Consider the following 12,309-nt stretch of genomic DNA (forward strand, 5'->3'; position numbering starts at 1 on the left):
GATCCAGTGTTTGGTGGGAATCCGCTTCCTGGTTTGAAGATTGCTATCTTTTTCTTCTGTCCTCTTGTGTTACAGAATATAAGGGCACTAATCCCATTTATGAGAGCTCTACCCTCATGATCTACTACTTATCTATCTCTGAATACCATTACACTGTGTTGGGATGTCAACATATGATTTAGCAGGGACACAAACACTAAGTCCATAACATGAACAGTTAATAATCTATCATTTGGACCTGTACAGCATCTGTTTCTCATGTTGTGGGGGAACTGTTACCACAATTTTCTTTAGGGAATGCATGCAACCCTAGTTTGGGTGAGCTGACCTGGCATCAAAGGTGAGCAACTTAATTCTTAACTCTATGGTTAACAGAATGAACATTCACATGTGCCAAAGGAATTGCATCAGAAAATAAAGACATGTTTTACAAATGAGCTTGATAAAAATAAGAGCCAAGACTTTTGGTGAAAAAACTGGGATACAGACGTTTTCTTTCCATGGAAGAAACTTATAGAATATAGTTACTAAGTTACTATATAATATATACTATATAATATATACTATATTATATAGTATATATATATATAATATATACTATATACTATATAATATAAGTTACTAAACTTATAGAATATAGAACTACAACAGCTGGTGCTTATGTTTTATACTATTCAGAAAACCACGTGAGAATAAATACTTAAATTATTGGGTATATACTGAACTGGAGAAGAGACAGCCAAGAAAGAGAAAGAGACAATGCCCCTTTGAGCATCTGGGGTCCTATAAAACATAAAGCTGGGATCTTGGGTTTTCAGCTATATTGTTAAATTGGAATTGTGCTATTTTCTGACATTTGCAATTAAAATTTCCCAACTGATAGGCCAATTAGTTTCCCAATTAATTCAACTGGCTTAAAAATTCCTGGTGTCTAAATCTCCCTCCAGTAAATTTAGTTGAAACTGACATAAATGCTACATTTTCTTTAAGTTTTGAAATGATCATAAAATTTGTTCAGGAATCAAAATACTGAAATCTATACATTAACATAAAACTACATAAAGTAGATTTGCACACATTTATTAAGACAGCATATCTGTCTTAATAAGCAGAGACATTACTCTGTCAACAAAGGTCGGTCTAGTCAAGGCTATGGTTTTTCCAGTAGTCATATATGGATGTGCGAGTTGGGCTATAAAGAAAGCTGAGCGCCAAAGAATTGATGCTTTTGAACTACGGTGTTGGAGAAGACTCTTGAGAGTCCCTTGGACTGCAAGGAGATCCAACGAGTCCATTCTAAAGGAGATCAATCCTGGGTGTTCACTGGAAGGACTGATGAAGCTGAAACTCCAATACTTTGGCCACCTCATACGAAGAGCTGAATCATTTGACTCTGATACTGGGAAAGATTGAGGGCAGGAGGAGAAGGGGACAACAGAGGATGAGATGGTTGAATGGCATCACCGACTCAATGGACATGAGTTTGGGTGAACTCTGAGAGTTGAGGATGGACAGGGAGGCCTGGCATTCTGCGGTTCATTGGGTCGCAAAGAGTCAGACACAACTGAGCAACTGAACTGAACTGATTAATAGATAATATACGTCAGAGACAAAAAAAAATCACTATTTTCAAATTTTCAACATAACTAAAAAAACTGAATCAATTCACATATTTCTGTTATATAACAAACTATGGCAAGTGTACATTTCCTTTCTAGCTCATCAAAAATTCTCAATTTATTTACCTAAGTTACAACTTTATAATTTACAAAGATTTCATAGTCTATATTTTCCTTTTTCAAATAAAAATCTTAATGAATTTGGTATTCTGAGTAAAAACGTTCATGTTTCCCATCTAAAATAAAAGTACTGGACATTATTCAAGACATTTGAATTGAGACAAAGGGGAATCTAAATAAAATTCATATCCAAATAATATAAACCAACTGAAACTCTGATCAAGAAGGCTAGAAACTAGCAGTGATTTAGCCACCATATCTGAGTCAAACTTTGGATGCTTGATGAGGCAATTACAGAATTCTAAAATTTCCATTTAAGCACTTAGAGTTAAATAAAATGTCCTGGAGAGAAAAATTCCCTGTCTTTCTTCAGTTCAGTTCAGTTCAGTTCAGTCGTTCAGTCATGTCCAACTCTTTGCGACCCCATGAATCGCAGCACGCCAGGCCTCCCTGTCCATCACCAACTCCTGGAGTTCACCCAAACTCATGTCCATCGAGTCAGTGATGCCATCCAACCATCTCATCCTCTGTCATCCCCTTCTCCTCCTGCCCCCAATCCCTCCCAGCATCAGGGTCTTTTCCAATGAGTCAACTCTTCGCATGAGGTGGCCAAAGTACTGGAGTTTCAGCTTTAGCATCATTCCTTCCAAAGAAATCCCAGGGCTGATCTCCTTCAGAATGGACTGGCTGGATCTCCTTGCAGTCCAAGGGACTCTCAAGAGTCTTCTCCAACACCACACTTCAAAAGCATCAATTCTTCGGCACTCAGATTTCTTCACAGTCCAACTCTCACATCCATACATGACCACTGGAAAAACCATAGCCTTGACTAGACGGACCTTTTTTGGCAAAGTAATGTCTCTGCTTTTGAATATGCTATCTAGGTTGGTCATAACTTTCCTTCCAAGGAGTAAGCGTCTTTTAATTTCATGGCTGCAGTCACCATCTGCAGGGATTTTGGAGCCCAAAAAAATAAAGTCTGACACCATTTCCACTGTTTCCCCATCTATTTCCCAGGAAGTGATGGGACCGGATGCCATGATCTTAGTTTTCTGAATGTTGAGCTTTAAGCCAACTTTTTCACTCTCCTCCTTCACTTTCATTAAGAGGCTTTTGAGTTCCTCTTCACTTTCTGCCATAAGGGTGGTGTCATCTGCATATCTGAGGTTATTGAGATTTCTCCCAGCAATCTTGATTCCAGCTTGTGCTTCTTCCAGCCCAGCGTTTCTCATGATGTACTCTGCATATAAGTTAAATAAGCAGGGTGACAATATATAGCCTTTACATACTCCTTTTCCTTTTTGGAACCAGTCTGTTGTTCCATGTCCAGTTCTAACTGTTGCTTCCTGACCTGCATATAGGTTTCTCAAGAGGCAGGTCAAGTGGTCTGGTATTCCCATCTCTTTTAGAACTATAGAAGCTATAGTAGTAGAAACAAATATATTAATTTCTTTCAGTTTTCTAAAACATTTTTAAAAATTATAACTTGTAAGCTTTTTGCTATTTTACTGATTTTTTTTTTTAACATCAGGAAATTTACTATTCTTAATGGTGTAGACAAGAAAGCTCTCCCTCGTTTTACCATAGCACATACGTTTTTTAATGAAGTTCCAAAGATACACTAGCTGAAAAGATATGTAATCTCCAGTGTAATATATAAGGTTTTAGAAGTACAGGCTTTCACAGAATCAGCCTTGCTGGTAGCAAAAGGCGTGGGTAGCTGTTTTTCATTACTTACTTTCATGAATTCACCACAAGGGCCACATTTGCTATTGCTAAGCTAACCATTGGGAAACATACCTTTGGAAATAATTAAGCTCTAAAAACCTGAAGTTATGCATTTATAACATCCAATTAACTTGCTATAGTTTCTTCAGTAAAACCTCTCCCTGAGGGGGAAGGTCAGGTCTCAGCCATCATCTGACTTTCTCAAGATGCTTTACAAAGGCCCCTGCACACACTTAAAAACAAAGACAAGGTCTTAAAACACTCAGCAAAAATCTGAGGAAAGGTAGGAAACGTTCCGGAAAAGGAAATGGCAACCCACTCCAGTATTCTTGCCTGGAGAATCCCATGGACAGAAAAGCCTTGAGGGTTACAATCTGGGGGGTTGCAAAGAGTCAGGTATGACTGAAGTGACTGATCACACACGCAGGAAATGTTCACTTGTGATTTACTTAACTTGAGAAAGCATATTTGTAAAGAAAACTCATGTTCTTGTGACAGTGTGGCAAAGCTAGATGATCCTTTAGTTTATGAGAAAAACAGTAACTACAAAGTAAGAAAATAACAGAGGTTTTTTAAATTATACTGACCAGGTCATTTGTTGAAAACTATTAAGCCTCTTCCCAGTCATTTACCTGGTTATTTTTAGGGTAAGTACAAGCCTTCATTATTGAAATTGCTATCAAGTTTCAGAAATGTTTGCCATTGTGTGTTTTAACTGTTACTCTATGATCAGTATGTATTTTTTTTTAATTTTTGTAACATTTCCATCTAAAAAAATTAGATTTAGGGATCATGTGTATTCTTTCACGGGTCAGACCTGAGAATTCAATAACTAGATTTTTAGCAATTTCCTATCCAGGTTTTTAGTCTATTTCTTCTCATGAAGGTCAAAAAAGCCTAATAATGTTGTGTTACTGCTGGACTTTTCTTAACAGAGAAGAGACCACCCGTCCTGAAGAGCCTAAATCCTTTAATCGCATCAAAACATCTTAAATATGAAGTCAAAAACTTAATGCAGGGATAAGAGGATTAAGATGGTGAAGTATATGGCACAATCATTGTAAACCCTAGTGTGTGTGTGTGTGTGTGTGTGTGTGTGTGTGTGTGTGTGTGTATATACTGAGCAAAACTTAACTATTCCTATTTAAAATTCAAAACTAAACATATTAAGTCAAAATCAAAGATATCTAACCATGATGTATGGCAGAAACCAATACAACATTGTAAAGCAACTATCCTCCAATTAAAAATAATTTAAAAAAAGAAAAAAACCTAGGCATTAAAAAAAAAAAAAAGTATCTATGTAGCAGGCAAGCAAGAAATGGCCTGACTTTTCACATGAAAGTAACTTGAAATATATAGCATAATATAGATGCATTAGAAAACCACAAATCTCTACATTTATACATTTAAATCATTTTACCTATAACTTGGTATTTAGTTAAATACAGCTGATATCTTTTCCAAGCAGTATATTCTCACTAGAGAATCAATTTTTTTAATTGACTTTATTAGCAAGAATAGAGCATAAGGTTGGCTCAAACCTATAAACTAAATATAAGGACATATCAGTAACTGCTATATAAATTACTTTAGTGGTCTCTGTTTTAATACATTCCAAATTGCCCCAATTTCAACTTGCAAGCCTATGAATAGAAATTAAATTTCCTTTCTTTGAATATTTTTAATGAAAAAGCCTTTATGGTAAACAATAAAAAAGTAAAGCATGTTTCCTATAATAAACATTAAATTTTTGTGTTCCTGAATCCTCTTCTAAAAAGCTTATCTGTGGCGTAGTTATGAAACATTATGATTCAGAAGCTTTTAGGCCACAGGTACACATGGAGAATCGTATTTTTATAAAGGAAGTAGAGTAAAAATGCAAAAGATTAAAATATATTTTTTTAGCTGAAAAAAATGGTAAATCATCTGTGGTACTACTGAACACTCTTTCCTTATATTCTTGCTGATGCAGAATTTCAGCACAGTACAGTGATTAGAAACATGCAAAATATAAACAATGGCCAGAGCCTAATAATCATCATGAATGATGTCTTTGTAAAACATCTGTGTTTTTTCTGTCCATTAAAATGCAGATTCCAAAGAGTGATTGTAGATATGTTTGTTCTTAAACCAACTCATCTAATAGCATTACTATATAATTGCCATTATGCACTCAGTAAGAGAAAGTTGAAGCTTAATTAAAATATATTTCCTTACCAGTTGTCAAAGGTGAATAATGAGATGGATGGAAAACTAATAAACTTCACTGTTTTCCATACACAAATCTTTATGCCAAACATTACTCATATCTTCCTGTCAATGGAGAAGGTCTCTCTGTATTTCCTTAGTGATCATAATAAATAAGGTTGATAGGATTCTCAGAGACAATAAACACACGTTTATTTACAAACTATTGTAAATTTACAAACTGTTATCTTTGCTAAATCCTGATGGTTTAGGGCAGAAAATAAGGAATTTACATAAAACTAACTCTCATTCCTGGAACACTGTCCTTGGGTAGTTCCAGATTTTGGAACTGTTACCCTTAATCTAAATGGCATGCAATATCTAATAGTCAATAAGCCCCTAATATTTCTAAGTATTCCGATTTATTGCCATTGGCTTAGAATTTTAAATCTTAATTATCTTGACTTTCCATTTCTTCTTTCTCGTTTCCCTTCCCACCCTGCTTGATGTTTCCAAGACCCCTAGCATGCACATCGTGTTCTCTACTTGATTCAGTTAAACATTTCAATTTTAGAGTTCTTTGCACAGCTGCTTCTGCAGTTTGGATAATTAGTGTTCCATAAAATGAAAATAAACAGAGAAAGATACCTCCCTCCCTCTAATGTTCTTTAAAGAAATTCTACATAAAAACTGCTGTGATATATATATATATATATATACACACATACATACGTGTATCAGTGACCACTATCTACTGGTTTCCATGCCCTGTGTTGTCACCTCATCTGCCTGTGGGCAAAATCTTGTCATTTGCTTCCAATGAACAGAATACAAGAAAACTGGCAGGATGTCTCTTGGCGATAATGTTACAGAAGACTGTGACTGTGGTCTTGATTCTCTGACTGCTCTGCTATTGTAAAATGCTCTGTGAACAGGCCCCCATGACAAGGAATAGAGGCAGGCCTTCAACCATGAGCTTGTGAAGAAGTGAAACCTCAGTGCCATAGCACAGAGAAACTGATTCCTTCCAACAGCTAGCTAAGTGAGCTAGGAAGAGGATCATTCTCAGTGGAGCCCTGAAAAAGGCGCTGACCCAGAGAACCACAGAGACTGTGAGATAATCTATGTAGTCTAAGCAACTAATTAAAGTGAAAGTTGCTCGGTCATGTCCGACTCTTTGCAACCCCATGGACTATACAGTCCATGGAATTCTCCACGCCAAAATACTGGAGTGGGTAGCCTTTCCCTTCTCCAGGGGATCTTCCCAACCCAGGGATTGAACCCAGGTCTCCCACATTAGGCAGATTCTTTACCAGCTGACCCACAAGGAAAGCCCTTAAGCAACTAATTTCTGGGGTAATTTGTTATGCAATAACAGCCAGCTAATACACTGTGCAAAGGATTTACTTCATTAAGAATTTTCCATGGCCATTTTCATGCACAATGGTGCTTCTTTCATTCACAAAAATTAAGTGGAGATCTGCAGCAGAAGTTTGAATCTAATAGTCCATTTCATTTAGATATATCTAAGTAAAATAGGTTACTGCTGCTCTCTCTAATGACTTGGCCAAGTAAGCTAACCAAACTCCTTGAAGATAGCTTCAGTTTTTCAAACGTGCAATTTTGAAAAGACATTATCTTTTATAACCTTATTTTCCCAAAGAATGACTAAAGCTAAACAATAAAAGCCAAAACAATTTTGAAAGTGAAGAATATTTAGTCTCATCAACACTCCCACATCAAAAAGCCTGATTGCTCTGAACAGGATATTACAGGTTTCTGGAAACAGATCTGGTGCTGCTTCTTTACTGTACATGCCATACGATTTGATGGCCTGGATAGAAATGTGAGTTTTGCAAAGAATTCACAGTTGAAGTCCAAGTAATTTCTCACTTCAGGACTTCAGGGAATAGAGTTTTAAGCCTAATCTCTCCAAAGATTTTCATTAAAAAAACAAAACAAAACAAAACTGTGTTCAGCTACTTGATAGCACACACCTATTTGTTCTCCAAGTGATCACACAGACTTGAAACTCTGAGAACAGAAGAGCAAATGGGGCGCATCTGAGAGGGAAAGACTCATGTCAATTGTGTCCTACCAATTAAGGTCTTTCATAAAGGCATCTGAGAGCATTTGAACCTGTTTATATAGTTCTTAATGTTTCATTTGGAATTTCCTTAAAGTTATTACAAAGTGATTCATTGTCAAGAATGTTTTCTGGATGTCCTTTACAATAGATCCAAAACCTTCAAAACCCAGACAACAGAGAAAGAATAGGATTTCTTAACTCATCAAGTAGAGAGATCTGGCTTATGCCTTGGACACAAGATCAGTTTACACATCTTTATCTAATTTACCGTTTTGCCAAACAACTTTCACCATTTCACATCCTATTTTTGGAAGTTTATAAAAAGCTCCTCATAAGTCTTTTACAAATAATTTTTCTTTAAAAAACAAAAAATTACAGAACTGCTTTGGTAACTTTCTTCCCTTTTTATGTGTCTCTCAGAGCTCTTGTTATTCTTGTAAGAGAAGCTGTTGTTGTAGTTGTTGGAAGAGAAGAAACAGTTGTATTCAGGAGCAGACAGAAGATACAATGAACGTGAAAAATGTTAATCACTCAGCCATGTCCAACTCTTTGTAAACCCATGGATCGTAGCTCTGCCCATGGAGTTCTCCAGGCAAGAATACTGCAGTGAGTTGCCATCCCCCTCTCCAGGGATCTTCCCAACCCAAGGATCAAACCTCTGTCTCCTGCATTGCTGGCAGGCTGTTTACCATCTGAGCCACCAGGGAAGCCCAGAAGATAGAGGGGCTCTCCTAGTTTACCCCCTGACCTCTCCAAGACTTGTTTTCTATAGGTCTGTCTGACGTAGTCCCTTCCCCCATCTTATGAAAATACCAAGCCAAATTAATGCTTCCCAAAGTCCAATTTCCCACTGTATCAAATGCAGTGGAATGCCAGTTCAAAGGAGAAGAAAGGAGACAGAAGATAATGAACAGACTAACATGGCACACACTCCCTTTCTTGCTAACATGCTTTACATTTCCTTAACCTTTCTCTGATGGATGTTAATTCCTTCCCTGTTACGGACTGAATCTTTGTGTCCCTCCCCCAGATTCATATGTTGAAATCTGAACTCCTTAATGATGCTTTAGGAAGTGAGATGTTGGATTAACTCATTAGAGTCCTTGTCAATAGAACAGGGCTTTTAGAGGCCTCACCCTGTCCCTGCCATGTGAGCACCCAACAAGAAAATATCGCTTAGCCTCCAGGAAAGGAATCCTGAGAACTCAAACATGCTGGTGCCTTGATCTCAGACTTCCAGCCTCCAATCTGCAGTAGCAGCAGACAGACTAAGACATCACCTTTGTCATCTACTTCACCGAGGTATCTAACCAAAAAACAGAGAGAGAGAACAGTTCCCGCTCTAAACTAGAATAAAACATATGAACAATAATGAGTAAGCCTCAGTAAAATAAGGGAAATAATAGTATAGTGAAGCTTACAGTCTGCAGGGAGAGGACAGAAAACCCAGGCCCAGTTCCCGCGTTGCTCTGTGTCAGACTGAGAGATGGTCAACATATAACCTGATGCAGCCCGCACGCCTCTAGTGTGTCCACTTTCTCATCCAACAAAGGCTTTAATGCAGAAGTTCTGACTGCATTTGTAAAAGTGCATTTCACAAATGGAGAATCCAAAGCCTAGGAAGCTTACACATGTGTTGCTAAGTCACTCAGTCGTGCCCAACCCTTTGCAACCCCATGCATGGGGTTCCAATCCTCTGTCCATGGGATTCTCCAGGCTAGAATACTGGAGTGAGTTTCCAGGCCCTCCTCCACTAGAAAGCTTATATCCTTTATTTAAGGTCTTATACCTAGTTTGTCAGTTAACGGGGAAGATACTAGTTCAGTTTAAGAAATAACCAGTTACAATAGCTTTTGGAAGCATTTTAACCATGAACCTGTGTCATCTCTAAAGCCCTGAGCATGTAAAATGCACAGATTTAATACAAAACTTCTACAGATAATAATTTTATAGACTTTGCCAAATTCTTATCATAAAAGTTCATACACAAAATAGTACTTAAAAATGTATAACTGCAGTAGACACCATATGGAAAGCCTACATAGAGACAAATACCAAGCTCGTAAAGACAACTCATTAATGGTGCTCTGTCTGATTTCATTTCGATCCAAGACAAGACTCCACATGACATAGATGGGACTGATATTGCAAAGTCAAGCAATGCCTGCCCTAACCATAACCCAGTTTTCATTTCTGTGCAATAGTGACTGCAGAGTAAAAAACCAAACTACATTACCCCAGATTCTATAATATCTAAATGCTATAGGTACTGTTATGCATATGAAGAGACTTAGAATGTGAAAGTGGCGCCAGAAACAAAGAGACTATATCTAGGAAACCCTTTTCATTTCCTGGATCGGCTACAGTAGAATTTCTACCCATGGTTCATCGCATATCATGTACCCAGAACCAGTAAAGGAAGGCATTTTTCTCAGCACAGTCCTACACTGTGGTTGAGCATGTCTGTCAACTGCCCTGCTCCTGGATACACAGTGCCCAGTTCTGGTTCTGTGACTCTTGAGAAATTCTATACAACTACAAAATACCTTTTAAAAATCTTTCTTGTAAACAATCAATGAAACATTTTTTTTTTGTTTACAACTAAGAATCTTTAACAATATAACTGCTCTATTATACCGAAAGTTTTTGAGTGTTTAGAACAGTAGTCATTAATGAACAAAGAGACCTGATTTCAGTTACCTGAGAAACCTTTTCAAATGGCCATTCTTCACTTACTTACCAAATGTCATCAACATTCTAGTCTACTACTGGCTAAACCTTACCTGCCTCCTGTAAAATCTGTATGCAGGTCAAGAAGCAACAGTGAGAACCAGACATGGAACAACAGACTGATTCCAAGTCTGGAAAGGAGTACATCAAGGCTGTATATTTTCACCCTGCTTATTTAACCTACATGCAGAGTACATCATGCAAAATACTGGACTGGATGAGGCACAAGCTGGAATCAAGATTGCCAGGAGAAATATAAATAACCTCAGATAGGCAGATGACATCACCCTTATGGGAGAAAGCAAAGAGGAACTGAAAAGCCTCTTGATGAAAGTGAAAGAGGAGAGTGAAAAGGCTGGCTTAAAACTCAACATTCAAAAAACTAAGATCATGGCATCTGGTCCCATCACTTCATGGCAAATAGACGGGGAAATAATGGAAACAGTGATAGACTTTATTTTCTTGGGCTCCAAAATCACTGCAGACAGTGACTGCAGCCATGAAATTAAAAGACACTTGCTCCATAGAAGAAAAGCTTTGACAACCTAGACAGTGTTTTAAAGCAGAGACATTTACTGAGAAAGGTCAATACAGTCAAAGCTATGGTTTTTCCAGTAGTCATGTATGGATGTGAGAGGTAGACCATAAAGAAGGCAGAGTGCTGAAGAATTGATGCTTTTGAACTGTGGTGTTGTAGAAGACTCTTGGAAGTCTCTTGGACTGCAAGGAGATCAAAGCAGTCAATCCTAAAGGAAACCAACCCTGAATATTCATTGGAAGGACTGATGCTAAAGCTGAAGCTCCAATACTCTGGCCACCTGATGCAAAGAGCCAACTCATTGGAAAAGACTCTGATGCTGGGAAAGGTTGAAGACAGGAGAAGAAGGGGATAACACAGGACAAGATGGTTGGACTGCACCAATGGACATGAGCTTGGGCAAGCTCCAGGAGATGGTAAAAGACAGGGAAGCCTGGCGTGCTGCAGTCCATGGGGTTACAGAGAGTCATACACGACTGAGCGACTCAACAACAAACACAGAAAGCCCTATACATGTGTGTAAAAGAACTCTGTACAAATACAGAGGTTTAGGAGGAATATCTTGTATTTAAAAAGAAAAAAAAAATCTATGTAATTCTATTTAAATATAAACACCTTGTATATCAACACTGAAGGTTTGGCCCAAAATCAAGACCATCTATATTACCAGAAGCATCACATACAAAACAAGGGAGGTTTTCTTTAAGCCAGAAAGAAAATATATATAACACAGATACAGAAAGTCAGTTCAATATTCTCTCTTCCAAGTAGGGGCTTATTAACAAACCAAAGTGAAAGTGAAGTCGCTCAGTCGTGTCCGACTCTTTGCGACCCCATGGACAGTAGCCTACCAGGCTCCACCGTCCATGGGATTTTCCAGGCAAGAATACTGGAGTGGGCTGCCACAAAACCTGCCCAAAGAAGAAGCACTTGATGCTAATGTTATAAAAACAAGTTTAAGAAATCTAGAAAGGTTTAACTGCTCAGAGACTTAAAAGTATACATGATAACTACCTACAAAACACCTAATGGCTCGCACAGAATCAGATTTAGGGAACAAAGTCCAGCATATGGATACTATAAAAAGTTGTGTCTCACAGCACCATGGAAAGCACAAATCAACACTCTTCTCTGAACAGTGAACAAAAACTCCACCTTATACATTTTCATATCCTTGGTCTTTAGAGTGTCAAGTAGGCATCTGATGTTAGACGTTCTGCTTCAACTAAATGGGAAAATTAGTACAGAAATATAAAAAGACTGTGCAGGAGTAGTGGTTTCTTTATTTATGGTGT

At 37.7% G+C, this 12,309-nt stretch overlaps 1 protein-coding gene across 19 annotated transcripts in view; it reads right to left on the reverse strand.

Annotated features, from left to right (window-relative positions):
- Positions 1–12,309, reverse strand: part of CRPPA (CDP-L-ribitol pyrophosphorylase A) — a 456,527-nt gene that overhangs the window by 209,303 nt on the left and 234,915 nt on the right. The window contains exon 10 of one of the 19 annotated variants that reach the window (XM_059885803.1): positions 653–5,813. The exons of the other annotated variants lie outside the window; for them this stretch is intronic. Coding sequence (XP_059741786.1) covers positions 5,787–5,813 — 27 coding nt within the window. The 3' untranslated portion in view covers positions 653–5,786. Of the gene's footprint in view, positions 1–652; positions 5,814–12,309 lie in introns of those variants that run through there. 19 annotated transcript variants of the gene reach the window in all.

The sequence above is a fragment of the Bos taurus genome, chromosome 4, assembly GCF_002263795.3.
Source record: "Bos taurus isolate L1 Dominette 01449 registration number 42190680 breed Hereford chromosome 4, ARS-UCD2.0, whole genome shotgun sequence".
In the NCBI taxonomy this organism is placed as follows: domain Eukaryota; kingdom Metazoa; phylum Chordata; class Mammalia; order Artiodactyla; family Bovidae; genus Bos; species Bos taurus.